General features: G+C 46.5%; 1 protein-coding gene across 11 annotated transcripts; it reads right to left on the minus strand.

The window, feature by feature from the left end:
- Positions 1 to 10: 10 nt before the first annotated feature.
- On the minus strand, positions 11 to 26,408 carry GDPGP1 (GDP-D-glucose phosphorylase 1). Of its 11 annotated transcripts, XR_004348436.1 has the most exons (10): positions 25,995 to 26,368; positions 12,843 to 12,899; positions 10,446 to 11,744; positions 6,932 to 7,196; positions 6,548 to 6,588; positions 5,698 to 5,816; positions 3,805 to 3,935; positions 2,308 to 2,393; positions 1,787 to 1,895; positions 11 to 1,287 (listed from the first exon to the last, which is right to left on the minus strand). XR_004348436.1 is itself a non-coding variant. In XM_032622535.1 (7 exons), the coding sequence occupies exons 2-7, from the start codon at positions 7,183 to 7,185 to the stop codon at positions 1,171 to 1,173; spliced, it is 630 nt and encodes a 209-aa protein (XP_032478426.1). In that variant the 5' UTR covers positions 7,186 to 7,196; positions 10,446 to 10,581; the 3' UTR covers positions 11 to 1,170. The 11 variants fall into 11 exon arrangements, 5 of the variants coding, with proteins under 5 accessions (XP_032478426.1, XP_032478425.1, XP_032478422.1 ...); XR_004348435.1 differs by having other exon boundaries at positions 11 to 1,290; positions 5,698 to 6,588; positions 25,995 to 26,408; XM_032622535.1 differs by lacking the exons at positions 3,805 to 3,935; positions 12,843 to 12,899; positions 25,995 to 26,368 and having other exon boundaries at positions 11 to 1,191; positions 10,446 to 10,581.
- Position 26,409: the final 1 nt, after the last annotated feature.

Genomic DNA, 26,409 nt, shown 5'->3' on the forward strand with positions numbered 1-26,409 from the left:
TACTGTGAAATAAGCATATTGGCTATGAGCATGGACTCTAGGGCAGGACTTACTGAGTTTGAACCCTGGCTTTGCCACTCATTACCTTGTTCTTTCTTTATTCCTTCCTTCCTTCTTTGCTTTAGATGAAAATGGGATCATATAACATTTTTAAATGGCTGCCTAGTATTCTGATTCTATGATTGTACTGTTGTTTTTTAAGTCCAGTAGTTTTCAACTTTTTTTTCATTGAAAGACATGTGCACAGTCCAGTCTCGTGGGAATACCTAGGGTATTTACAGTTATACTTCACCTTCATTCACACAGACATTTGAGTGCCTACTGTGTGCCAGGTCCTCAGGATATCATGGCAAATCAGATACACACTGGCCTGCATATCGCAATGCAAGTGGTGAAGAGTGATACTATTACAGGAATAATCCTCACTCTACTCAAGTTCATTTTTATTATTAACAAATTATAATTGAGTATCAGCAACACATTACCATGTTTGTAACCCATCTTACAATTAAAACAACAGTGGGTAAACAATACTGATTTAAACAATAACCTGTTATTGAATGACTAAACTGTTTTCTCTGTTTCATAATTATAAACCTCCTTAGGTAATGGTTTCTAGAGGAGCTTTGTTGAAAATAAAAAAAAAAGAACAAAGCCCATAAAGTTCCTTACATGCTAATAGGAAATAGCTATAAAATGCATAAATAGCTGTAAAATGCATTGGTAAGTAGGATACAGACAGTGTGAAAGTTATGCTATTGTCTGGGTAAAGGGAGAAAACAATTTATATAAGTACATGTATATATGTGCATTAAATGTTTGTGAAAGTATACACATGACCCAGGGAACATTGATTGGCTCCAGGGAGGAAAACTGAGTAGCTGGAGGAGGAGGGTAGGAGAGAGACTATTCACTGTGTCTTTGGAATTTGCATAGATAATGCATCACTTATCTATGATATGTGGTGTATTATCGATGCAAAAAAATGTTTTTAATAGCTAATCAACCCCAGACTGCCTTCTCCATCTAGAGAAGGACTTTTACTCTCAGGAAAGTAATAAGGTAAGTTACACAACTAAACACACGTCAAACACCTGAGGCCCCTGGCTTCTCTTGGCTGTTGGTGGCACTGGAAAAGCCGCTCCTTGACTCGCCACTTATCCTCTTCTGTCACCTTTCTTTTGTCACGCCCTGGAGGTTGACAAGGGTCATGGTATCACAGAGAAGTGCATCCTTCACTTCTCGATCAAGGTGTGAGTCGGTGGTGAAGCTTGGAGAGTAGTTTACCTGCTGGGAGGAGTCATTATCCATCCCCTTCCTAGACCACCTAAGCAAGTCATGATTCTTGCAGGCCCAGCTGGAGGTTCTAGGAGAGACATCCCCCTCCAGTGCCCGCCCCCCGCTTCGTGGCCTCAGCCAAGGAAGCTGGATGTTCTGACTGACTTCCAAGACCACAGGACTCTGCCACAGAGATCCCTCCAGTGCATAGGCTGGTGAGAGCAAATCAGACAGCCTGACTCTATAGCGATAGTGTCCTTAAAGGCAAGGCTTACATGAGGAACTTTTGGGATCCAAAACCTGGGTTCCTACAGTGGAGGCCAGAGACCACCAAGATTGGATTTAGCAGGTCAGAAGTGCAAATGTCTTACACCTTCTGCTAGATCCTATCCACCCTAGTGCCTCTGCATCCCCCATCCTGTGTTCCACCACTTGAATACACTCCTATCCCACGTGTCCTGTTCATGGGCGGACCTTGGTTTTGCAAAGCCCGGGAGATAATCCTCACCTCCAGCAGCCAGGGCTTCCGCTTGTGGTCCAGCAAGATTTCAAAACCGAGGATCTCAAAACAGGCACATGTACCTCCACTCAGATACTGGGGAAAACAGGTTCGGTAGCTGTGGCAAAGAACAGAATGTGCCGAGATGATGGCTTTGATGATGATGTCCTCAATATCTCCCCACAGCTCTCGGGGGTCGTAGCTGTGCTCTCACAGCCAGGCGTTGAGTGTTGACAGCTTCCTATGAGGCCCAGTGCTCAGAGGAAGATCAGTGGGGCCGGGCTGCAGACGGGAAGCTCCCTAACACTAATCCTAATTCCATGCCTAGGTTCCTTGTGCTTTAAGGGGTTGCCGCCAGCTTGGAGCAGGGTTTAATTATAGGGTGGGGTTTGGGGCTGCACCTGGTGGTCAGGCACAGGACAGGGGTCTATAAGGGTTGAGCCAGCTCAACCTCCCAAGGGCCGACTCAGCTCTGCTGAGACTGTGGGGCTAAAGGGCAGAAAAAGAGGAGAAAATAGAGTAGGGCATACCTCTTACTGCCCACAGCATCATCCCGGACAAAATTCTCATTGTGTCTGTTGACGACATAGTTGGTCAGGTGCATGCAGGTGTCATCCTGGGAAGAGAGTGGCCCTGTGGTCAGGCTACTTCCATGCAGTTCTTCTCTCCAGCCATTCGTTGCCTTCTGATTACCTACCCCACCCCTGGATGGCTCATCTCCTGTCCCTCTTCACAGAGGACTGTCCTGTAAGCTCCTGGGGAAGAGGTGTGCCCTTCCTGCAGGCATGGCTTTTCTGCAGTCAGCACCCCCTCAATGCTGTCCTTCCAGCCAGGCGCCAAGGCGCTCCAGGGTTCACTCCTTGTTCATGTGTGACAAGCTAGCTGCATGACAAGCCCCTCTACCTGGTTTCTCCACAGAACCTCAGCACTTGTGGCAGTGGAAGAGAAGAGGGTGCTGCCCTGCACTCTAGTGCTGCTGGTTGGCCTCTTTTTTTTTTTTTAAGGATTTTTTTTTCTAAAGAATTTTTTTTTATGTGGACCATTTTTTAAAGTCTCTATTGAATTTGTTACAATATTGCTTCTGTTTTATATTTTGGTTTTCTGGCCAGGAGGCAGGTGGGATCTTAGCTCCCCGACCAGGGATCGAATCCACACCCCCTGCATTGGAAGGCGAAGTCTTAAACACTGGACTGCCAGGTAAGTTCCCCAGCTGGCCTCTTATCAGGTTGCTGTGGCTGGGCTCCACGTAGGGCATGGTGGTAAAGCTCGCCAGGCCCTCCTCATACATGGAGATCCGAAGAGGGTCACAGGATGTGATTAGGACATACATTTGCATGTCAAACTTGAAGCCATCAATAAGGAAGGGCTGAGAGCATGCAAACCCACCAGGGAAAAGTAATAATACAGTGGTCACTCAGTATCTGCAGGAGATTGGATCCAGGACCCCCACCCCCCATGGATACCAAACTCCACGGATGCTCAAGTCCATTGTATAAAATGGTGTCAGCCCTCCATATCCACGGGTTCCACATCTGCAGATATGGAGGGAGGGCCGACTGTACTTTTGAAGTACTTACTATGTACCATAAACTGTTGTAAGCACTTCAAATACATAATAACTCATTTAATTTTCACAGTAACCAAAAAAAAATTTTTTTCACAGTAACCATATAAGGTAGTTACTGGGTTTTTGTGGGTTTTTTTTGCGGTACACGGGCCTCTCACTGTTGTGGCCTCTCCCGTTGCGGAGCACAGGCTCCAGACGCGCAGGCTCAGTGACCCGCTGCTCCACAGCATGTGGGATCTTCCCGGAGCGGGGCACGAACCCGTGTCCCGTGCATCGGCAGGCGGACTCTCAACCACTGCGCCACCAGGGAAGCCCTAACCTCCTCTTTTCAGCTAAAACTTCCCTTTTACTTCCATCCCCCTGAGACATTCTAGGTCCCAGAGCCAGAGTCTGGTGGGAACTGAGATGGCGAACCCTTTCCTCCCCCAGAATCTCAACCTGGGGAGCCAGGCTCACTCACTCTGCAGGGAGGCACCAGATGCACGGGAAGATGTTGCACTCAGTAGGATAGAGTTTCTGCATGCGGCTGAGGTTCCGAGCCAGCAGATCTTTGTGGCAGATTTCTGTCATGCCAGGGAAGTGGTTGACTTTCTGAAACAGAGCCAGTTGGTTATACTATCGCCCAGAGTAAGGGGCAGTTCCTGGGGCCTGAACATTCCAGATAGCAGTGGAAAAGGACTGGGGAGGTCAAGGGAGAAGTCACAGTGGAGGTAAACACTGCACCTAGTCCCCAAGGGAGAAAAGGAAGGCTCCCTAAGGCAGGTGGGAAACTGCTGCTTGGCCTCTCCCCAAAACACACATACACAGCAAGGTTAGCAAATGAGGGTCGGTGAGAAGGGCTAGCCAGGACTTTGGGCATTCTAGCCACCTTATAACATCCCTCAACTACCGGGGACTAGCCCTATAGGAATAACTGGTGCAGAATAACACAAAGCAAATGAGAAAACATTTCCCCAAAGAGAAAGGAAACTAAGGAGCAGCCCCAGAGAATGCACGGCAGTGGCACTCTCAGAGGGCAAGGCATTGCCAGGGTGGCCTGCTGGAAGCCCCCGCCCCACTGCTCTGGCCCTCAGGGCTGGGAGGTTCATTGCTCTCTGCTTTTTCCCCTCATGAGCTGTGTGAACTGAGTATTTCTGAGCCTCAGTGTCCTAAACATAAGGGTATCTTTTGGGAATTGTCTGGCGGTCCAGTGGTTAGGACTTGGTGCTTTCACTGCAGGGGGCACGGGTTCGGTCCCTGGTCGGGCAACTAAGATCCCACAAGCTGTGGCCGAAGCCAAAAAAACAAAACAAAACAAAAAAAAATAAGGGTATCTTTCTGAGGATTTAATGAGGTGAGAATGTAAAAGCACTTAACAGTGTCTGACCTCAATAAATGCTGTTATTGTTACCCTCATCTCACAACTGCTCTCTGCATGCCCCTTCGTAGGGGCTTTTTGAGCGCTTCTAGCAGTCTCTCGCTCTCGCTCTCACTCTTGCTCTCGCTCTTCTCCCATAATTCGTGGGATAGGTGATAGTCTCAGCTCCCTGCTTGCCTTCTCTCAAAATAAGCCTACAGACACTTTTTTTTGCTAACCACCACAAAGACCCAATTAGAGGATAACAAAAATACCATGAAGAAGTAATATCTGGGGCTTCTGCCTGCCAGTGCAGGGGACACGGGTTCAAGCCCTGGTTGGGGAAGATCCCACATGTGGCGGAGCAACTAAGCCCGTGTGCCACAACTACTGAGCCTGCGCTCTAGAGCCCATGCTCCACAGCAAGAGAAGCCACCGCAATGAGAAGCCCGTGCAACCGCAATGTAAAGTAGTCCCCCCAGCCCCCCTCCCTCCAAGGGGCAAAGAAACAGAGACCCAGTGCAGCCAAAAATAAATTAATAAATTAATTTAGAAAAGAAAAAGAAGTAATATCTTCTTGTGGACCCTGGTCTATCTTTCCTGACTTTCTTGCTGCCATGCAGGACCCCACACTGACTCTTAATGGATGTGGAGTGCTAGGCTAAGCTGCTTAGAAGGCTGGATCATTCAGCTGGCTCTACTGTTGGCTCTGAAGCTCCCAGTCTTCCCCCTAAGATAGGCTCACCTGCCCTGAAGGGACCAGCTGAGTTTGCTTCCAGGCAAGCAGCATATATTGAGATAGGATGTGGCCAGCAGACACTTCGTTCAGATAACAGAAGCTCCAGAGACCCAAGAGGAGAATATTTCCATTGGTGCAGAAGCCCCTGGCCATGGCCTTTCCTGCTCTGCATAGGGGTATAGCCACCAAGAGTGGCAGCCTCGGGTGCCTGGGTGCAAGGGTAGGAGTAGTCATTCTGGGGCATAGTTCCTTTAGGATCTTGGGTCTGGAGGTTGTACCTGAAACCTCTTCATGTCCATGATGTGTTCCAGTGAGACAGAGCAGTCTGTCCAGTACACAGTCCACTCTTTGTCCTCCCCCACCTCCTTCAGGCCACACATTTGGGCTGCCCGACGCACTGTGGAGAGAGGGAGGTCAGTGGAGCCAGCCTGGGCACTGGCAGCAAACCTTGGGACTGCAGCTGGGTTGGGTAAGGAACAGACCTGACCAGAGAGTGGGATGAAGAAGGAGGTAGTTCTTACCTCAGCTCTGCTTACCTCAGTTTAGTTACCATTGCGACAACTTCAAGTTCATGAGGCTGTCAGGGTCCTTCCAAAATTTGACAGAAAACTATAGACTGGATCTCTGTTCCTGTCAGTCCTCTCAATTAGGATGGTTTCTGGCCTGCAGAGCTGACCCTCGGAAGGGGTCACACTGGCGCCTCATACTTTGGGGCACCCGTAGATGCCAGTGGGGATGAGGGGAGGAAGAAATGACTAACCTAGCTGGTGATTTTTCTTTTTTCTTAATTGCTGAAGCCACCTCAAAAGTTACCTTGAAAAAACAGTTTTAACCTGGTCTCATCTCATCTCTGGTAAAATCTGGGGCAGGGTTGGGGGAGGGATGGTGATTTTTGTCATTTTTTTTCTTGTTAGCTAACTGGAGATTCCTACTCTACTGCTGAGACTAACTGGAACAGTGACGTGTCAGCTACTGGTAGCTGAGCCAGGAGGCTCAGTACAGGTTATAGGCCAGCCTAACAAGATCCAGGGGCTGGGAGCAGATTGAGGGGACCACCTCCAGAGTGAAAGCCGCAGCCCTAAATGTCCTCTCATGCCCAGTGGTGTGAGTGACGAGCTGGGTGCTTACCACTCTCGTACTTGCAGTTGGTCAGATTGATGGCCAGGGGTCTGGAATGGAGGAATAGCAGAAATCAGGCAGAAGGAGAGAAGGACCCTGGGCTGCCAGGCACCCAGAAAAAGAGACACCCAACAGATTAACAGTGCAATTCATTTTCTCTAGAAGCCACTTAAAGGAAAGACCAGGATGATATAAACGTGCTGAAATTCTAAACTAAGCCAGCCCAAGTGATTCTGAATTTTGTTTTTATTGTACAAAAAGGCTAATGACCTCCTGTATTTCCTGTTCTCTTTCCTAGGCTAAAGGGAAGACTTTGGATCCCAGCCCGACTGCTGAAGGGCAGAGGGTTACTCTCTGGAGCTGGGCAAGTGAGGGGGTCTAGGGAACGTTTACCTGTGTTTCCACCTTCTCTTTCTCCTCCCAACTTCTAATTCATCTGGGTCAGCTGGGGTTATGATTTTCTTTGGTATTTTCTTGGCTACAATGGATAAAGGAACTCCATTCCTAAATGCATTAGTCAGCTTTGAGAGTGCCTGCTGAGAAGGGTTAGAAGGGATGGTAGCTTCCCCTTTAACACACTCCTCGGATTCCTCTTCTTCACCATAGTTTTCCTCTGATTCGCTGGTCTTACAGGTACTTGGCTCCATCCTCTTAGATTCTGAGGAGAGAGGGGTGGGAGTGAAATGTATATGACTTCCCTCCAGGCCCAGGAAGGACGGCAGGAATCCACCCAAGGACCTTCATGGTGTTATAAGGGAATGTTGCTGCTCCATCAGAACAGAGCAGTCCCACTACAGCATGGGATGTTTCCAAATAGGTAATGGGGTCCGTGGAATGCCTATGAGATGTTAGATTCGCTGACAAGCCCCAATTATCCAAGATCACTCCATACAATACTCTGGGGTGCATGCAGGAGCTGAACTGAGCTGGCAGGGACCATGACCATAGCTTTTCTGTTCTTGAATGTAATGGGGGATGGCTGGGTGTGCTGGGGGGACCTTCACTTTGAAAAATAGAGCTGAAGACCAAAGGTCGCCTAGGCCAGCCGTTTCCCTGTCCCATGATTCAGTTTCTCCATACAGACACACTGTGGCCAGGCACCAAGACCCCCTGGGCTCTGACAGCGGAGGGGAAGCCTCCGGCGGACAATGCCCACCGCAGGTTCCGGGAGCGGAGGGGCTGCCGGGTCCGCCCCTATCGGCCTGGTGCTGGACTCAGCTGGTCGCTCACGACCGCCCTTCGGCCGGCTCTCGCTCCTTCCCGGGCGTTGCTGGGCCTCCGGTACCGCCTCCTTGTTCCACGGGAATGGCTATCCCCGGCGATCGCGAGGGGTGCCCGCTCCCCCCCCTGCACCCGGGGTTCACACCTATCTTGGATATCCCGGCGGCGCCGCCTTAAGCAAGCAGGCTGCCGCCGCCGCCGTCGCCGTCGCCATGGACACTAGGGCGGCCCCCATTGGAGAAGCGTTCTGGGGGCGGGGCCTTTCCGAGAACCACACCCACTTTGGCGCCCGCAGAGGCCATATTGGGCGGGTGCCTGAGACGTTTGCCCCTGGGCTGCCGTAGGAAGCGCAATCGAGCGCCTGGCACTGGAGGGCGGATTCTTGCGGCAACTGACCCGATGCGTGATAGGACTTTTAGTCCTTCCGCTTTCACGCCAGTTCGCACGAGCCCTACCCCCTTTCCTGACCCTTTCCTGAATCCGCGGGCCAAGCTCCCGGAATTTGGCCAACGCAGTGTTCGGGACGAGAAGCCCCAATTATCCAAGTAATTAGTAACCATTAGTAACCATGTCTAGAGCAGTCCCAGCACTTGGGAGGGACGGCCGTGATTATCACACGTGCCCTGGAGGTGCTCATCAGACTGCTCCTTTACTCTCGCCATCTTTTCGTGATGTCCAACCGCTTTACCTCTGATTGCCACCTCCACCAAACTCCGCCCAATTTGTCACTTTAAGATTATCCCATGTGCCTAAATCTAAAGGACACTTAAAAAATTTCGCTCCTCTAAAAAGACATGTACATTTTCCGATTCATAGATTTCTTGACCTCCCTTCAGTGTATGACACTCTATTACCCCCTCCTTGAAATGCTTTGGAGTCCCTTGCCTTTCAGGACGCACATTTTTCTCACTCTTTCTGACTCCACTTCTCACCCCACACTGACTCTTAATGGATGTGGAGTGCTAGGTTAAGCTGCTTAGAAGGCTGGATCATTCAGCTGGCTCTACTGTTGGCTCTGAAGCTCCCAGTCTTCCCCCTAAGATAGGCTCACCTGCCCTGGAGGGACCAGCTGAGCTTGCTTCCAGGCAAGCAGCATATATTGAGATAGGATGTGGCCAGCAGACACTTCGTTCAGATAACAGAAGCTCCAGAGACCCAAGAGGAGAATATTTCCATTGGTGCAGAAGCCCCTGGCCATGGGGCTTCTGCACCAATGGAAATATTTAACGTTCCAGGCACATATTTAACAGATATTTAACGTTCCAGGCACTGTTCTAGTACCTGAACCATCATTTCTTGCCTGAATTGCCACCATCAAGCAGCCTCTTAATTGGATTCCCTTATTCTATTTTTCCTTCCTTCATCCATCCATCCATCCGCTGCAGCTTAAGTACTCGCCCTAAAATGCCTATTTGTTACTCCCCAATTTAAAACTCTTCAAGGTTTCCCATTAGATCAAGTCCAAAACCCCTTAGTACAAAAGACCTTCCATCAAAAAATAAAACAAAAAGCAAGCAAAGCGGTGGAGAGGCCCTGAGCTGGACTGTCCCTTCTTACTTACCTACTGTGCTCAAAGCCCAGGGCTCTGGATACAAAGGGTCTCCTAAGTGTTCCATATTCAAGCTCAGAAAAGCTTCCATAAATCCCCTTCTGGACGATTCACAAAGTATTCATGGCTAAGAAGTACCACCACAAAGAAAACCTATTTGACTTTTACTTTTTGTGGAAAAACTTATTTGGGGCCAGAGAAGGCTTTCCTCTGAACATTAAACCTAAGGAAAAACTGGGGAAATCCTGGTATTTGGACTCATCACCTCCGACACACAAAGTCCACTTAACTCTAATGGTCATCTGCACTCCCTTCAGAGAGTGAGCGAGCAAAATAAAGTGATGTTATTGGAGCCCATATTTGCAAAGGCTTGCACAAAGAGGCATTAGGGTGAAATTACTGCAGTGTGCCCAAAACATGAGGGTGACCAAAAACCGTTTATAGGAATTTAAATGTTAAACTGATTTTCTTATGAAATGGGTTGTGATGCATATTCTGCTTCATCTCAATGAGACTTTATTAACGTGGCAGTCACACGTGCACAGCCCCAGCTCAGCTTCAAGTGTCTGATTGCCTGTGTTGCAGTCCTGACTCCACTACTTTTGAGCCATCTGACCTTGGATAAATTACTAAACCTCTGTCAGCCTCCATATCTTCGTCTGTTAAATAGGGGTATTAAGAGGACCTGCAACTTTCAAGTTGTGAGGACACCTTGTTTTCACATGAAATGATGTATGTGAAGAACACTCAGCTCAGCTTTGGGGCTGAAGGAAAATTCAAGGTGGCCAGGTAGGCGAAGAATGTGCTATAAATAGGGCATATGGATGGAGGGGACATGTGTAGGGACAGGATGAAGAAATACAACTCAGTGGTGGGCAAAGGGAGAACAGGCAGAGAGGCAAGGACAGAGGAAGTGATAAACTATCACTTTGCTAAGATTTAATAAGACAGGAAGAGAAAAGTTGGCATATACAAGTCAGGAGTGTGTTAACTCTTGCACACACTCCCTTCTTAACAATAGGCTTGACATTCCTGGGGCTTATCTAAGAAGAAAGGTGAAAAGCAGCAGATACATCCATGAGGGCTCATTCATTCGATTTACTCCAAGGTATCCTCCTCCTTAAAGAGACCACTTACCAGTTCTTTATCCCTCCCCTTAGGCTGAGACAGGTGAGAAGGCATTCATGAAAGTGCCCACACGATCATGATGGACAGCTTTCCGGAAAGAGACTTAGATCGGTTACAAAATAAATACTTCTGGAAGGATTACTGCTCCTCCTTGGCTATCAAGGCCACCAGTGCTGCCTGCACCTCTCCCGCCTGGGCTGGGGGCAGCAGACAGTCTCGGATGACAGCCAGAGCCGCCGCCTCTGTCAGGCTGCTGAAGTCCTGGGACGTTTTGACAGGGAGGTGCCCGGCCAGCTCACAGAGGGCAACATTGAAGGCCTCGCCTTCCTTTATCCCAAAGCTGGACTTCCGGGCCCAAAGAATTACTCGGACCCCCGTGAGGGCTGAGGAAGATGATGTCTTTCCAGGTGGAGCCCCCCGGGTCACAAACAAGTTATGTGCAATCTCGTGGTCAGCCAGATAGTCAGTGGCCCGACATACCCTGCTTATCAAGGCTTCCAAGTCGGGCCCTGGCCCGCTTGTGTAAAAGAGGAAGCCAGGAGCTGGGAGGTCCTGGAGCAGATGCAGACGGCCCCCAGGATCCAGGGGTTTGCTTGGGGCCCCCTCCACGGGCAGTCTGTGGGCCAAGTAATAGCCATGCAGGTGGAGGTGGTTCACTGAGGCCAGGCCACCCAGGCTGTTGAAGCCGACTCGGAAGCCTGGGTGTGAGCTCAGCAGCACAGCTTCAACCCCGGCCTGCAGTGCCCCTGGCAGCAGGCGCTGGGGGAGCCCTCGGGTGGGCTCGGGCACCAGCAGCACGTGGCCCCACTCCAAGGGGCTGACATTGATCACCACGAGGATGTCGTCTTGCTGGAGAGCAGCACTAGGGAGATCGGGCTCCCGGTGCAAGCGGAAGAGGACTTCTCCTGGCCGGATCTGGTTGAAGTTAAACTGTTCAGGGTCAAACGCCTGCCTCACGCTCCTGATGTTCTGGGGGCTCCTTCTTTGCACACCTCGCTCCACATTCAGCTGAGCAACAAAACCCACAGCACCAGGAAGGGTTTGGGTCTGCAGCTCCCCCAGACAGTAGCGGAACAGCCCCAGCTCCATCCGCTGCCTCCAGGCCAAGCAGAGGGCAGAGTCAAAGCGAGACAGTGGCAGTGTGTCCGGAAGGCTGGGTCCGCTCCTTGGCCACTGAATCCCTTCTGGCACAAGTTCCTTCTGCCCATAGACAAAGTCAGGAATGCCGTGCCCTCCCCAGTCCTCACTGTTTGGAGGTAGCAAATAGGAAGTTTCATTTGAACCATGTGGAATAGCCATGGGGCTGACCTGAAACAATCATAAGGTGAAAAATACATGATGCTATCCCATTTCCAAAGATTTTATTTATTATTATTTATTTATTTATTTGGCCATGCCACGCAGCTGGCGGGATATCAGTTCCCTGACCAGGGGCTGAACCTGGGCCACGGTAGTGAAAGCCCCAAATTCTAACCACTAGGCCACCAGGGAACTCTCCTATTTTTATTTTCAAATAACCTTTACTTTTTGCTCTGATTACAAAAGTAATATATGCCTCTGGTAAAATATTCTGAAAACACAGAAATCACTCATAATTATCACCCACAGATTAGCATACATTTTTACTGAATTAAAAATATAAATCAAATTCTTTCTCTTTCTAAAAATTATATATATTGAGTAAACTTTCTTAATGGATTAAAAAAATAAAGATAAATTACAACCCTTATTCCAGTGCCCAGGGAAAAATCACAATTTACATTTAGCCTCATTTTCATATGTAGGTGGATCTTGACTTTTTTTTTTTGCCTGTGCCATGTGGCATCTGGGATCTTAGTTCCCCAACCAGGGATCAAACCTGTGTCCCCTGCATTGGGAGTGCGGAGTCTTAACCACTGGACCACAGGGAAGTCCCGGATCTTAATTTTTTAACAAATCTTTAACTGCTGTACATTTAGGTTGCTGCCAATTTCATACCATTATATACAATGTTGTGATGAACATCCTGTGTATCTATCTTTGCAGATGTTTTTATTTTCCTTTAAAATAAAATCTTTGTAGACCACTGGTCAGAGTAGGCTCATGGCTCAGGCTTTTGATAGGGTGTCAAACTGCCCTCCAGAAAACTGCACCAGTGTTCCAGTGCATGAGAATGGCCAAGGTTTCAAAGCTGACCACTCCTTCATGGGAACAGCTTTTCCACTGTTGTGTAGTGATTCCAAATGGCCATACATAGAACCATTTGGGTGAGGATGGCCCATCATAAGTGCCCTAGGCCAATCCTTTAAGGCAGAAATATAGGTGCCTGTCTTCATCTCCCACTGGGCCCCTGGAGCCCTGTGGACCCAGAAGTGTCAGGGAGATGACCTGCTGTTGGCCCAGATGGGACTTCAGAATGAAGCTTACCTCAGTAGAGTTGCCTCAGTACAAGTTTGGGTACTCTCAGCTCTGCTGGTCCAGAAACTTCATATTAGTAAAACAGAAAAAACAAAGAACATACAAAAAAACATATTAAAAGTCAAGTTGAGTTTAATGAGTATAGAGTTTCAGTTTTGTAAGATGAAAAAGTTCTAGAGACTGGCGGCACAACGATGGGAATATACTTAACACTACTGAATTGCATACTTAGAAATGGTTAAGGTGGTAAATCTTATGCGTTTTTTACCACAATAAAAAATTTTTTTTTAAACTCGAGCTAAGCATAATATTGACAATAAAACATAAAATCTTTAATTATTGTATTGAAAGTGAGCCTAAGACATTTCTCCAAAGATACACAAATGTCCAACAAGCACATGAAAAGATGATCAACATCACTAATTAGGGAAATGCAAATCAAAATCACAGTAAGATACCACTTTACATCCTTTAGGATGGCTACTATCAAAAACAGAAAATAACATGTGTTGGCAAGGATATGGAGAAATTGGAACCCTTGTGCACTGCTGGTGGGAAAGTAAAGTGATGCAGCTGCTATGGAAAACAGTACAGCAGCTCCTCAACAAATTAAAAATAGAATTACTATATGATCCAGCAATCCCACTTCGGGGTATATATCCAAAAGAACCAAAAGCAGGGTCTCAAAAAGAGATATCTGTACACCCACTTTCATAGCAGCATTATTCACAATAGCCAAAAGGTGGAAGCAACTTAAGTATCCATCGATAGACAAATGGATAAACAAGATGCAGTATATACAGACAACTGAATGTTTTTCAGCCTTAAAAAGCACGAAATGCTGACATGTGTTACAACACGGATGGACCTTCAGGACATTATGCTAAGTGAAATAAGCCAGTCACCAAAGGACAAATATTGTATGAGTCCACTTATATAAGGGACCTAAAGTGCTCAAATTCATAGAGACAGAAAGTAGAATAGTGGTTCCCAAGGGCTGGCGGGAGGAGAAAATGAGGAATTGTTTGTTGTTTAATGGGCACAGAGTTTCAGTTTTGCAAGAAGGAAAGAGGTCTGGAGATTGGCTACCAAACAATGTGAATATATTTAACACTACTGAACTATACACTCAGAAATGGTTAAGGTGTTAAATTTTATGCTACGTGTTGTTTTTTTTTTTAACTTTTGAAGACTGCCATATTTTTTTAAAATAAATAAATAAATTTATTTATTTATATTTGGCTGCGTTGGGTCTTTGTTGGTGTGCACGGGCTTTCTCTAGTTGCGGTGGGCAGGGGCTACTCTTCGTTGTGGTGCACGGGCTTCTCACTGCAATGGCTTCTCTTGTTGACGAGCAAGGACTCTAGGCGAGCGGGCTTCAGTAGTTGTGGCTCACGGGCTCTAGATCACAGGCTCAGTAGTTGTGGCGCATGGGCTTAGTTGCTCCGCGGCATGTGGGATCTTCCCAGACCAGGGCTCAAACCCGTGTCTCCTGCATTGGCAGGTGGATTCTTAACCACTGCGCCACCAGGGAAGTCCCTATGCTACGTGTTTTTTATTTTTATTTTTTTAAAGCTTAGTGGTATTTTTATGGAGGAATTTAAAAAAATTAATTAATTTATTTTTGGCTGTGTTGGGTCTTCATTTTCTGTGCGAGGGCTTTCTCTAGTTGTGGCCAGTGGGGGCCACTCTTCATCGAGGTGTGCGGGCCTCACTGTCGCAGCCTCTCTTGTTGCAGAGCACAGGCTCTAGATGCGCAGGCTCAGTAGTTGTGGCTCATGGGCCTAGTTGCTCTGCAGCATGTGGGATCTTCCCACACCAGGGCTCGAACCCATGTCCCCTGCATTGGCAGTCAGATTCTAAACCACTGCGCCACCAGGGAAGCCCTGCTACATGTTTGTTTTGTTTTTTTTCTGCGGTACGCGGGCCTCTCACTGTTGTGGCCTCTCCTGTTGTGGAGCACAGGCTCCGGACGCGCAGGCTCAGCGGCCATGGCTCACAGGCCCAGCCACTCCGTGGCATGCGGGATCCTCCCGGACCAGGGCACGAACCTGTGTCCCCTGTGGACCGGGGCACGAACCCGTGTCCCCTGCATCGGCAGGCGGACTCTCAACCACTGTGCCACCAGGGAAGCCCCTGCTACATGTTTTTTAATTACAACTTTTAAAATATCAAGACGGTAAATTTCATGTTATGTATTATTATTTTTTTTTTTTTTGTGGTACGCAGGCCTCTCATTGTTGTGGCCTCTCCCATTGCGGAGCACAGGCTCCAGATGCACAGGCTCAGTGGCCATGGCTCACGGGCTCAGCTGCTCCGCAGCATGTAGGATCCTCCCGGACCGGGGCACGAACCTGTGTCCCCTGCATCGGCAGGCAGACTCTCAACCACTGCGCCACCAGGGAAGCCCCATGTTATGTATATTTTACCACAACTTGAAAAAATTTAAGTGAGTCTCAAAATAGATTTAAGAAATCCAACCATTTGATGAGCTAAACCGAAGTATTCACTTACTCTCTCATTCACTCATTCATTCATTCATTCATTCATTCAGAATCAATGCCTACGTCATCCCCACTGTTGATACCCTGGGGCCACCTCTTCTGTGCACCCTGCTCCACGTTCAGCTGAGCCACAAAACCCAAGTAGTTATGAAGTAACTGCTGTGTATGAGGCAATGGGGAAATGGTACAAATAAAGAGAACAAAGTCCACACATACCCTTATGGAGCTTACATCCCGGGGTGGAATCAGATGATAAGCAAAAGGAAAATATTAACTACCCATGGTGATAGCATTTTGTGGGAAATAAACAAATGATACAACAGAGGGTGACTAAGGGGTGGGATCAGGGCATCCCACTTCTACAAGAGGGTGGGGCAGGGCCCTCTGAAATGACAGCTGAACTAAGACAGGAAGGATGAGAAGAGGCCTACAATGAAGAGCTGAGGAAAGTGTACTCTAAGCAAAGGAAACTGTAAGTCCAAGGCCATAAGTCTCGCAGGGCAGGTGGGTGGCCTGTTCAAGGAACAGAAAGGAGGTAGTGTTACTGAGGTATGGCCGAACAAGGGACAGGGCCCCCGCAATGAGGCTGGAGAGGAAGGCAGGGGCCAGATTAGCTGCAGGGCCTTATGCATCATGGTCAGGAACTTGGATTTTATTCTAAACGGAGTAAGAAATCACTGGCTCTAAGTATAAGGATTGTCTGGTATTTTATAAACTTTTTTCTAACTGTTGTGTGGAAAATAGATTGTAGGGGAGCAAAGGGGAAGCAGAGATCACTTTGGAGGCCACTCTGGTGGCCAGGTGAGCAGTGAGGGCGACTGGACAACACAGATGGCAACAGAGACAAAGGAGCTGGGGATATGGGTCATGTTTTGAAGGCTGAACCAACAGGGCCTGCTGACAGACTGACTATGGGGACTGACAGAAAAGGAAGAGCTGGGAGTGACTCGGCATCAGGAACTAGGCACTGCAGTGGCATTTACAGAGATGGAGATGCTGCGGAGGTGCGGTGAGAATAGGTTGACTAGAGGAAGGGAGAGACCAAGAGTTCAGTTTTGATTATTGACCCAGAGAGGCAGCCTGGGCATCTAAGAAAAGTGGTGTAGGCAGTAGGACAGTCAAACCTGGAGGTTAAGGGTAAGGTCTGGGCTAGATACAAATTTGGAGTAACATTAAAAGCCAGGGGCTAGGACCAAGGACCTAGGGCCAAGATGATACCAAAAGGCTAAAAATATGAGTAAAGACATATCAGTCAATAGAATCAATAGAAGGTGGGTATGGGGCTTCCCTGATGGCACACTGGTTGAGGGTCCGCCTGCCGATGCAGGGGACACGGGTTTGTGCCCCGGTCCGGGAAGATCGCACATGCCGCGGAGCGGCTGGGCCCGTGAACCATGGCCGCTGAGCCTGTGCGTCAGGAGTCTGTGCTCCGCAGCAGGAGAGGCCACAGCAGTGAGAGGCCCGCGTACCGCAAAAAGAAAAAAAAAAAAAAGAAAGTGGGTATGGTTGTATTTATATTCAAGTGAACTAGGAGGCAAAAACAATACCTAGGAATAAAGAGGAATACTTGAAAGTGACAAATCATAGTGACCACACAACAGGACTGAACCTACATAGGAAAACCAGGAGAAAGGGCACACTGTTCGCATGTCTATGTTGTGCGAGGCATGGGTTGGGGGCTTTCCAAGTGCACTCAGGTGACCCTCACAACAAGCCTGTGTAGTCAGTATCATCCTGGCAGGAAGGTGAGAGATGTGGTTTTGGAGGCTGACAAGGTGTTTGAATTCTGGCTCTTCCATTCACTAGGGATGTAACCTTGAGCCCCTAGAACAAAGTCCATTTCCTCAGCATGGCCTCCGGGCTCTCAAGGCTTAGCGGTGCCTCCCCCTCTTAACCTCCTCCCAGACCACTCTTCCCCTGGCCCACTCTGCTGCTCACTCTTCCGAAACTTGCTCCTGCTCAGGGCTTTGGTGATTTATGTTCTCTCAGCCTAAAATACCCCCCTCCCAGGTATTCTTCACATGCCTGGCTCATTGAGGTCTCAAACATCAAACAACAAATATCACCGTGTCAGACAAACCCTGTGTGGCCATCCTATGCAATGTCTCAAGGAAAAGAGGAAGAGGGAAATAATATTACAAGCAGGGAATGAAATGTCTTGGAAAACAAAAAAAAGTTAGAATTCACAAATCCAAGGGCGGGTACTTTAATAAAAAAATGATCAATGAACAAACCTTTGAAAGACCCAACCAAGAAACAAAATAATTGTTTTGTTTAAAAATAGCACTACGAGTTATTTTTAAATCAGCCACTCAGTTTTATCACTGTGTCAAGGGTTGATCGGGCACAGGAAGGACAATATGCTAACCAGACTTACCAGGGACTGCTGGATGACTCAGAATAACTATTTAATAATTTATGGACTTCCCTGGTGGCACAGTGGTTAAGAATCCACCTGCCAATGCAGGGGACACGGGTTTGAGCTCTGGTCCGGGAACATCCCACATGCCGTGGAGCAACGAAGCCTGTGCACCACAACTACTGAGCCTGCACTCTAGAGCCCATGAGCCACAATTACTGAGGCCCACACGCCTAGAGCCCGAGCTCCACAACAAGAGAAGCCACCACAATGAGAAGCCCATGCACTGCAACGAAGACCCAAGGCAACCAAAAATAAATAAATAAATAAATTTGTATAAAAAAAAATTATACCTCATTAAAGCTGAAAACAAACAACAATAAAAGATAATTAACCTCGGAGCATGCCTCCTCAGCTTCTGGAAGTTCCATGACTGGCAGCGAACGCTGGTGCGAGAGCAGCCTACCAGGGAGAGAATCTGCAGCGACATATATACATGGAAGCCACCTGCCATGTGGAAGGTACCTTATGGAAAGACTCAAATGGCAAAGAACTGATTGAGACTTCCAGCCAACAAGCAGTGAGGAAGTGACCTGCTCAGTCCACCAGCTTGTGAGGAACTGGTTCCTGCCAACAACAGGCTAGCAGAGAAACGTGGCTGTGAATGGAGGGAAGGAAATGCTGTCAAAGCTTCAGAACTGGAAGCTTCAGACATGGATCAGAGAGTACCTTCAAGATGGTGGAGGAGTAAGACATGGAGAACACCTTCATCCCCACAAATAAATCAAAAGTACATCTACATGTGGAACAACTCCTACAGAACACCTACTGAATGCTGGCAGAAGACCTCAGACTTCCCAAAAGGCAAAAAACTCCCCACGTACCTGGCCATGTGGCAGAAAGGGTCTTGGTGCTCCGGCCGGCTACCAGACCGGAGCCTCTGAGGTGGGAGAGCTGAGTTCGGGACACTAGACCACCAGAGACCTCCTGGCCCCATGTAATATCAATCGGCGGGAGCTCTCCCAGAGAACTTCATCTCAACACTAACACCCAGATCCACTGAACGACTAGCAAGCTCCAGTGCTGGACACCCCATGCCAAACAACTAGCAAGACAGGAACACAACCCCACCCATTAGCAGAGAGGCTGCCTAAAATCATACTAAGTTCACAGACACCCCAAAACACAACACTGGACATGGTCCTGCTCACCAGAAGGACAAGATCCAACCTCATCCACCAGTCCCCTCCACCAGGAAGCCTACACAACCCACTGAACCAACCTTACCCACTGGGGGCAGACACCAAAAACAACAGGAACTACGAACATGCAACCTGCAAAAAGGAGACCCCAAACACAGTAAGTTAAGCAAAATGAGAAGACAGAGAAATATGCAGCAGACGAAGGAGCAAGGTAAAAACCCACCAGACCAAACAAATGAAGAGGAAATAGGCAATTTACCTGAAAAAGAATTCAGAGTCATGACAGTAAAGATGATCCAAAATCTTGGAAATACAATGGAGAAAATACAAGAAACATTTAACAAGGACCTAGAAGAACTAAAGAGCAAACAAACAATGATGAACAACACAAAAAATGAAATAAAAAATTCTCTAGAAGGAATCAATAGCAGAATAACTGAGGCAGAAGAACGGATAAGTGACCTGGAAGATAAAATAGTGGAAATAACTACCACAGAGCAGAATAAAGAAAAAAGAATGAAAAGAATTGAGGACAGTCTCAGAGACCTCTGGGACAACATTAAACGCACCAACGTTAGAATTATAGGGGTCCCAGAAGAAGAAGAGAAAAAGAAAGGGTCTGAGAAAATATTTGAAGAGATTATAGTTGAAAACGTCCCCAATATGGGAAAGGAAAGAGTCAATCAAGTCCAGGAAGCACAGAGAGTCCCATACAGGATAAATCCAAGGAGAAACATGCCAAGACACATATTAATCAAACTATCAAAAATTAAATACAAAGAAAAAATATTAAAAGCAGCAAGGGAAAAGCAACAAATAACAGAAGGGAATCTCCATAAAGTTAACAGCTGATCTTTCAGCAGAAACTCTGCAAGCCAGAAGGGAGTGGCAGGACATATTTAAAGTGATGAAAGGGAAAAACCTACAACCAAGATTACTCTACCCAGCAAGGATCTCATTCAGATTCAAAAGAAAAATTAAAACCTTTATACTGGGCTTCCCTGGTGGCGCAGTGGCTGAGAGTCCACCTGCTGATGCAGGGGACACGGGTTCATGCCCCGGTCCAGGAAGATCCCACATGCTGCGGAGCGGCTGGACCCGTGAGCCATGGCCGCTGAGCCTGCACGTTCGGAGCCTGTGCTCCGCAACGGGAGAGGCCACAACAGTGACAGGCCCACGAACCCAAAAAAAAACCTTTACAGACAAGCAAAAGCTACGAGAATTCAGCACCACCAAACCAGCTTTAAAACAAATGCTAAAGGAACTTCTCTAGGCAGGAAACACAAGAGAAGGAAAAGACCTACAATAACAAACCCAAAACAATTGAGAAAATGGTAATAGGAACATACATATTGATAATTACCTTAAATGTATATGGATTAAATGCTCCAACCAAAAGACACAGACTGGCTGAATGGATGTAAAAACAAGACCCGTACATATGCTGTCTACAAGAGACCCACTTCAGACCCAGGGACACATACAGACTGAAAGTGAGGGAATGGAAAAAGATATTCCATGCAAATGGAAATCAAAAGAAAGCTGGAGTAGCAATTCTCATATTAGACAAAACAGACTTTAAAATAAAGACTATTACAAGAGACAAAGAAGGACACTACATAATGATCAAGGGATCAATCCAAGAAGAAGATATAACAATTGTAAATATTTATGCACCCAACATAGGAGCACCTCAATACATAAGGCAAATCTAACAGCCATAAAAGGGGAAATTGACAGTAACACAAAAATAGTAGGGGACTTTAACACCCCACTTTCACCAATGGACACATCAGTCAAAATGAAAATAAATAAGGAAACACAAGCTTTAAATGATACATTAAACAAGATGGACTTAATTGATATTTATAGGACATTCCATCCAAAAACAACAGAATACACTTTCTTCTCAAGTGCTCATGGAACATTCTCTAGGATATATCATATCTTGGGTCACAAATCTTGGTACATTTAAGAAAACTGAAATCGTATCTATCAAGCATCTTTTCTGACCACAACGCTATGAGACTAGATATCAATTACAGGAAAAAAACTGTAAAAAATACAAACACATGGAGGCTAAACAATACTAAATAACCAAGAAATCACTGAAGAAATCAGAGGAAATAAAAAAATACCTAGAAACGAATGACAATGGAAACATGACAACCCAAAACCTATGGGATGCAGCAAAAGCAGTTCTAAGAGGGAAGTTTGCAGCAATACAATCCTACCTCAAGAAACAAGAAAAATCTCAAATAAACAACCTAACCTTACACCTAAAGCAATTAGAGAGAGAAGAACAAAAAAACCCCAAAGTTAGCAAAAGGAAAGAAATCATAAAGATCAGATGAGAAATAAAGGAAAAAGAAATAAAGGAAATGACAGCAAAGATCAATAAAAGTAAAAGCTGGTTCTTTGAGAAGATAAACAAAACTGATAAACCATTAGCCACACTCATCAAGAAAAAAAGGGAGAAGACTCAAATCAACAGAATTAGAAATGAAAAAGGAGAAGTAACAACTGACACTGCAGAAATACAAAGGATCATGAAAGATTACTACAAGCAACTATATGCCAATAAAATGGACAACCTGGAAGAAATGGACAAATTCTTAGAAAAGCACAACCTTCCAAGAGTGAACCAGGAAGAAATAGAAAATATAAACAGACCAATCACAAGCACTGAAATTGAGACTGTGATTAAAAATTTTCAAACAAACAAAAGTGCAGGACCTGATGGATTCACAGGTGAATTCTATCAAACATTTAGAGAAGAGCTAACACTTATACTTCTAAAACTCTTCCAAAGTATAGCAAAGGGAGGAACACTCCCAAACTCATTCTACGAGGCCACCATCACCCTGATACCAAAACCAGACAAAGATTTCACAAAAAAAGAAAACTACAGGTCAATATCACTGGTGAACACAGATGCAAAAATCCTCAACAAAATACTAGCAAACAGAATCCAGCAGTACATTAAAAGGATCATACACCATGATCAAGTGGGGTTTATCCCAGGAATGCACGGATTCTTCAATATACGCAAATCAATCAATGTGATACACCATATTAATAAACTGAAGGATAAAAATCATATGATAATCTCAACAGATGCAGAAGAAGCTATTGACAAAATTCAATACCCATTTATTTATTTATTTTATTTATTTATTTTTTTAAAAAATTTATTTATTTATGTATTTTGGCTGCGTTGGGGTCTTCATTGCTGCGTGCAGGCTTTCTCTAGTTGTGGCGAGCGGGGGCTGCTCTTCGTTGCAGTGTGTGGGCTTCTCACTGCAGTGGCTTCTCCTGTTGTGGAGCACGAGCTCCTGGCGCATGGGCCTCAGTAGCTTTGGCTCACGGGCTCTAGAGCACAGGCTCAGTAGTTGTGGCGCACGGGCTTAGCTGCTCCGCGGCATGTGGGATCTTCCCAGCCCAGGGCTCGAACCCATGTCCCCTGCATTGGCAGGCGGATTCTCAACCACTGCGCCACCCGGGAAGCCCTCAATACCCATTTATGATAAAAACTCTCCAGAAAGTAGGCACAGAGGGAACTCACCTCAACATAATAAAGGCCATATATGACAAACCCACAGCCAACATTGTTCTCAATGGTGAAAAACTGAAACCATTTTCACTAAGATCAGGAACAAGACAAGGTTGCCCACTCTCACTACTAGTATTCAACACAGTTTTAGCCACAGCAATCAGAGAAGAAAAAGAAATAAAAGGAATCCAAATTGGAAAAGAAAAAGTAAAACTGTCACTGTTTGCAGATGACATGATACTTTACATAGAGAATCCTAAAGATGCTACCAGAAAACTACTAGAGTTAATCAATGAATTTGGTAAAGTGGCAGGATACAAAATTAATGCACAGAAATCTCTTGCATTCCTATACATTAACAACAAAAGATCAGAAAGAGAAATTAAGTAAACACTCCCATTTACCACTGCAACAAAAAGAATAAAATACCGAGGAATAAACCTACCTAAGGAGACAAAAAACTATAAGACACTGATGAAAGAAATTAAAGATGATACAAACAAACAGATGGAGAGACATACCATGTTCTTGGATTGGATGAATCAACACTGTGAAAATGGCTACACTACCCAAAGCAATCTACAGATTCAATGCAATCCCTCAAACTACCAATGGCATTTTTCACAGAACTAGAACAAAAAATTTCACAATTTGTATGGAAACACAAAAGACCCTGAAAAACCAAAGCAATCTTGAGAAGGAAAAATGGAGCTGGAGGAATCAGGGTCCCTGGCTTCAGATTATACTACAAAGCTACAGTAATCAAGACAGTATGGTACTGGCACAAAAACAAAAATATAGATCAATGGAACAGGATAGAAAGCCCAGAGATAAACTCATGCACATATGGTCACCTTATCTTTGATAAAGGAGGCAAGAATATACAATGGAGAAAAGACAGTCTCTTCAATAAGTGGTCCTGGGAAAACTGGACAACTACATGTAAAAGAATGAAATTAGAACACTTCCTAACACCATACACAAAAATAACCTCAAGTAGATTAAAGACCTAAATATAAGGCCAGACACTATAAAACTCTTAGGGGAAAATACAGGCAGAACACTCTATGACATAAATCATAGCAAGACCCTTTTTGACCCATCCCCTAGAGAAATGGAAGTAAAAACAAAAATAAACATACGGACCTAATGAAACTTAAAAGCTTATGCACAGCAAGGGAAACCATAAACAAGACAAAAAGACAACCCTCAGAATGGGAGAAAATATTTGCAAGTGAAGCAACTGACAAAGGATTAATCTCCAAAATATACAAGCAGCTCATGCAGCTCAGTATCAAAAAACAAACAACCCAATGCAAAAATGGGCAGAAGACATTTCTCCAAAGATATACAGATTGCCAACAAACACATGAAAGGATGCTCAATATCACTAATCATTAGAGAAATGCAAATCAAACTACAATGAGGTATCACCTCACACGGGTCAGAATGGCCATCATCAAAAAATCTACAGAGAAAAAGGCAAAGACCTCCAAGAAGAAACGCTCCAAGGTCAAAGCCGAGAGGGAAGCATCCCCTGTGGACCTTCCCATTGACCTGAATGAGCCCACGTACTGTCTGTGCAATCAGGTCTCCTATGGAGAGATGATCGGCTGTGACAATGACGAGTGCCCCATCGAGTGGTTCCACTTCTCCTGCGTGGGACTGAACCATAAACCCAAGGGCAAGTGGTACTGCCCCAAATGTTGAGGGGAGAACGAGAAGACCATGGACAAGGCCCTGGAGAAGTCCAAAAAGGAGCAGGCCTACAACAGGTAGTGGCAGGCCTGGCTGGACTGAGGTGAGCAGGGCGAGCTGTGTATTTATTGCATCGCCACCTGGACGGGCGCAGGGACTGCACGTGTAGCCTTCTGAAGACTGTTGGATGAGGAGCTGTTCCTCTCGTGGGATGACCGGGGTTCTCTTTGCTTTTCCGTTGGTGCACATGTGTAACGAGAGAGTGGTCTATGGATCAGCATTTCAGAAACTGCAAATATAGGTTTGAATTAAACAAACAAACAAACAATAAATGCTGGAGAGGGTGTGGAGAAAAGGGAACCCTCTTGCACTGCTGGTGGGAATGTAAATTGATACAGCCACTATGGAGAACAGTATGGAAGTTCCTTAAAAAAGTAAATAGAACTACCATATGACCCAGCAATCCCACTACTGGGCAAATACCGAGAGAACCATAATTCAAAAGGAGTCATGTACCACAATGTTCACTGCAGCACTATTTACAATAGCCACGACATGGAAAGCAACCTAAGTGTCCATTGATGGATGAATGGATAACGAAGATGTGGCATGGGCTTCCCTGGTGGCACAGTGGTTAGGAGTCCGCCTGCCAATGCAGGGGACATGGGTTCATGCCCTGGTCTGGGAAGATCCCACATGCCACAGAGCAACTAAGCCTGTGCATCACAACTACTGAGCCTGCACTCTAGAGCCCACAAGCCACAGCTACTGAGCCCACGTGGCACAACTACTGAAGCCCGTGCACCTAGAGCCCGTGCTCCGCAACAAGAGAAGCCACCACAGCGAGAAGGCCGCGCACCACAACAAAGAGTAGCCCCCGCTCGCCACCACTAGAGAAAGCCCATGCACAGCAACAAAGGAGCCAATGCAGCCAAAAATAAAAAAAAAAAAAAAAAAAAAAAGATGGGCACATATACACAATGGAATATTACTCAGCCATAAAAAGAAACGAAGTTGAGTTATTTGTAGTGAGGTGGGTGGACTTAGAGTCTTTTATCAGAGTGAAATAAGTCAGAAAGAGAAAAACAAATACCGTATGCTGATACATATATATAGAACCTTAAAAAAAAAATGGTTCTGAAGAACCTAGGGGCAGGACAGGAATAAAGACATAGACGTAAAGAATGGACTTGAGGACACGGGGAGGGGAAAGGGTAAGCTGGGACGAACTGAGAGAGTGGCATGGACATATATGCACTACCAAATGTAAAATAGATAGCTAGTGGGAAGCAGCCGCATCGCACAGGGAGATCAGCTCGGTGTTTTGTGACCACCTAGAGGAGTGGGATAGGGAGGGTGGGAGGGAGACGCAAGAGGGAGGGGATATGGGGATATATGTATACGTATAGCTGATTCACTTTGTTATACAGCAGCAACTAACACAACAATGTAAAGCAATTATACTCCAATAAAGATGTGGAAAAAAAAAATTAACCGCACCTCCACCTCCTCCACACAGTAGCTTGTGATCCTCACCTTTTGGAACAGTGTAGTTTAATTCATTCATGCATACATCCAATAAATATTGAAAGCCTACCATGTGTCAAGCATTGTCCTAGGAGTTGAGAGGGGACAAGAGCAAACAGGTCAGCTGCCGCGCCCAGCATGCAGTCTGGACGCAGGGTGGGGTCAGAGGACAGCATGTAGGCTGGAATGAGTACAGCAGGGTGGATTCTTGAAAAGAGCCTTAGACTGGAGAGACGGCTTTGTAAATGACCGAGTCTAGACAAGTCACTGAACTCCCCTGAGCCTCTGCATTTCCAAATTTGTAAAACGGTAACTTACCTTGCAGAACTGTTGTAAGAACTGAAGCTATGCAGAGCGTTTCAGTGGGCCCTCAGTAAACGGCCTCAGTAGGCAGAAAGGTTATAGTTATTTCTGGAGAGGTGGTATGAGGGTTGCAACACGTACGGCAGGTGCTCGGTGGTAACGTCTGGGTGGAAAAGCCCTCGTTGGGCAGAGGGGCAGCCGACCGCCTCGGGCCGCTCAGCGAGTCACGAGGCTTCTCGGTTACCCTTGCTCTAAACACTTCCCTAATGCCCCTTACCGGTCTCCACACAAAGCCGCCCCGCCCCCGCCGCCACGCAAGGCAGGTGAGGCGAACACGCTCGCCTTCCCCCGAAATCCTGCCGGGGCCACAGAGAGGTCGTGGCACCCTTAACGCCTGCGCAACCTGCACGCAGGCACGCGGCGCGGCCCG

The sequence above is a fragment of the Phocoena sinus genome, chromosome 2 (genome assembly GCF_008692025.1).
Source record: "Phocoena sinus isolate mPhoSin1 chromosome 2, mPhoSin1.pri, whole genome shotgun sequence".
NCBI lineage: Eukaryota > Metazoa > Chordata > Mammalia > Artiodactyla > Phocoenidae > Phocoena > Phocoena sinus.

What these genes read in the sequence shown, in the direction of transcription:
- GDPGP1 (XM_032622530.1), bottom strand. Translation starts at nt 11,735, where the DNA reads ATGGCTATTCCACATGGTTCAAATGAAACTTCCTATTTGCTACCTCCA.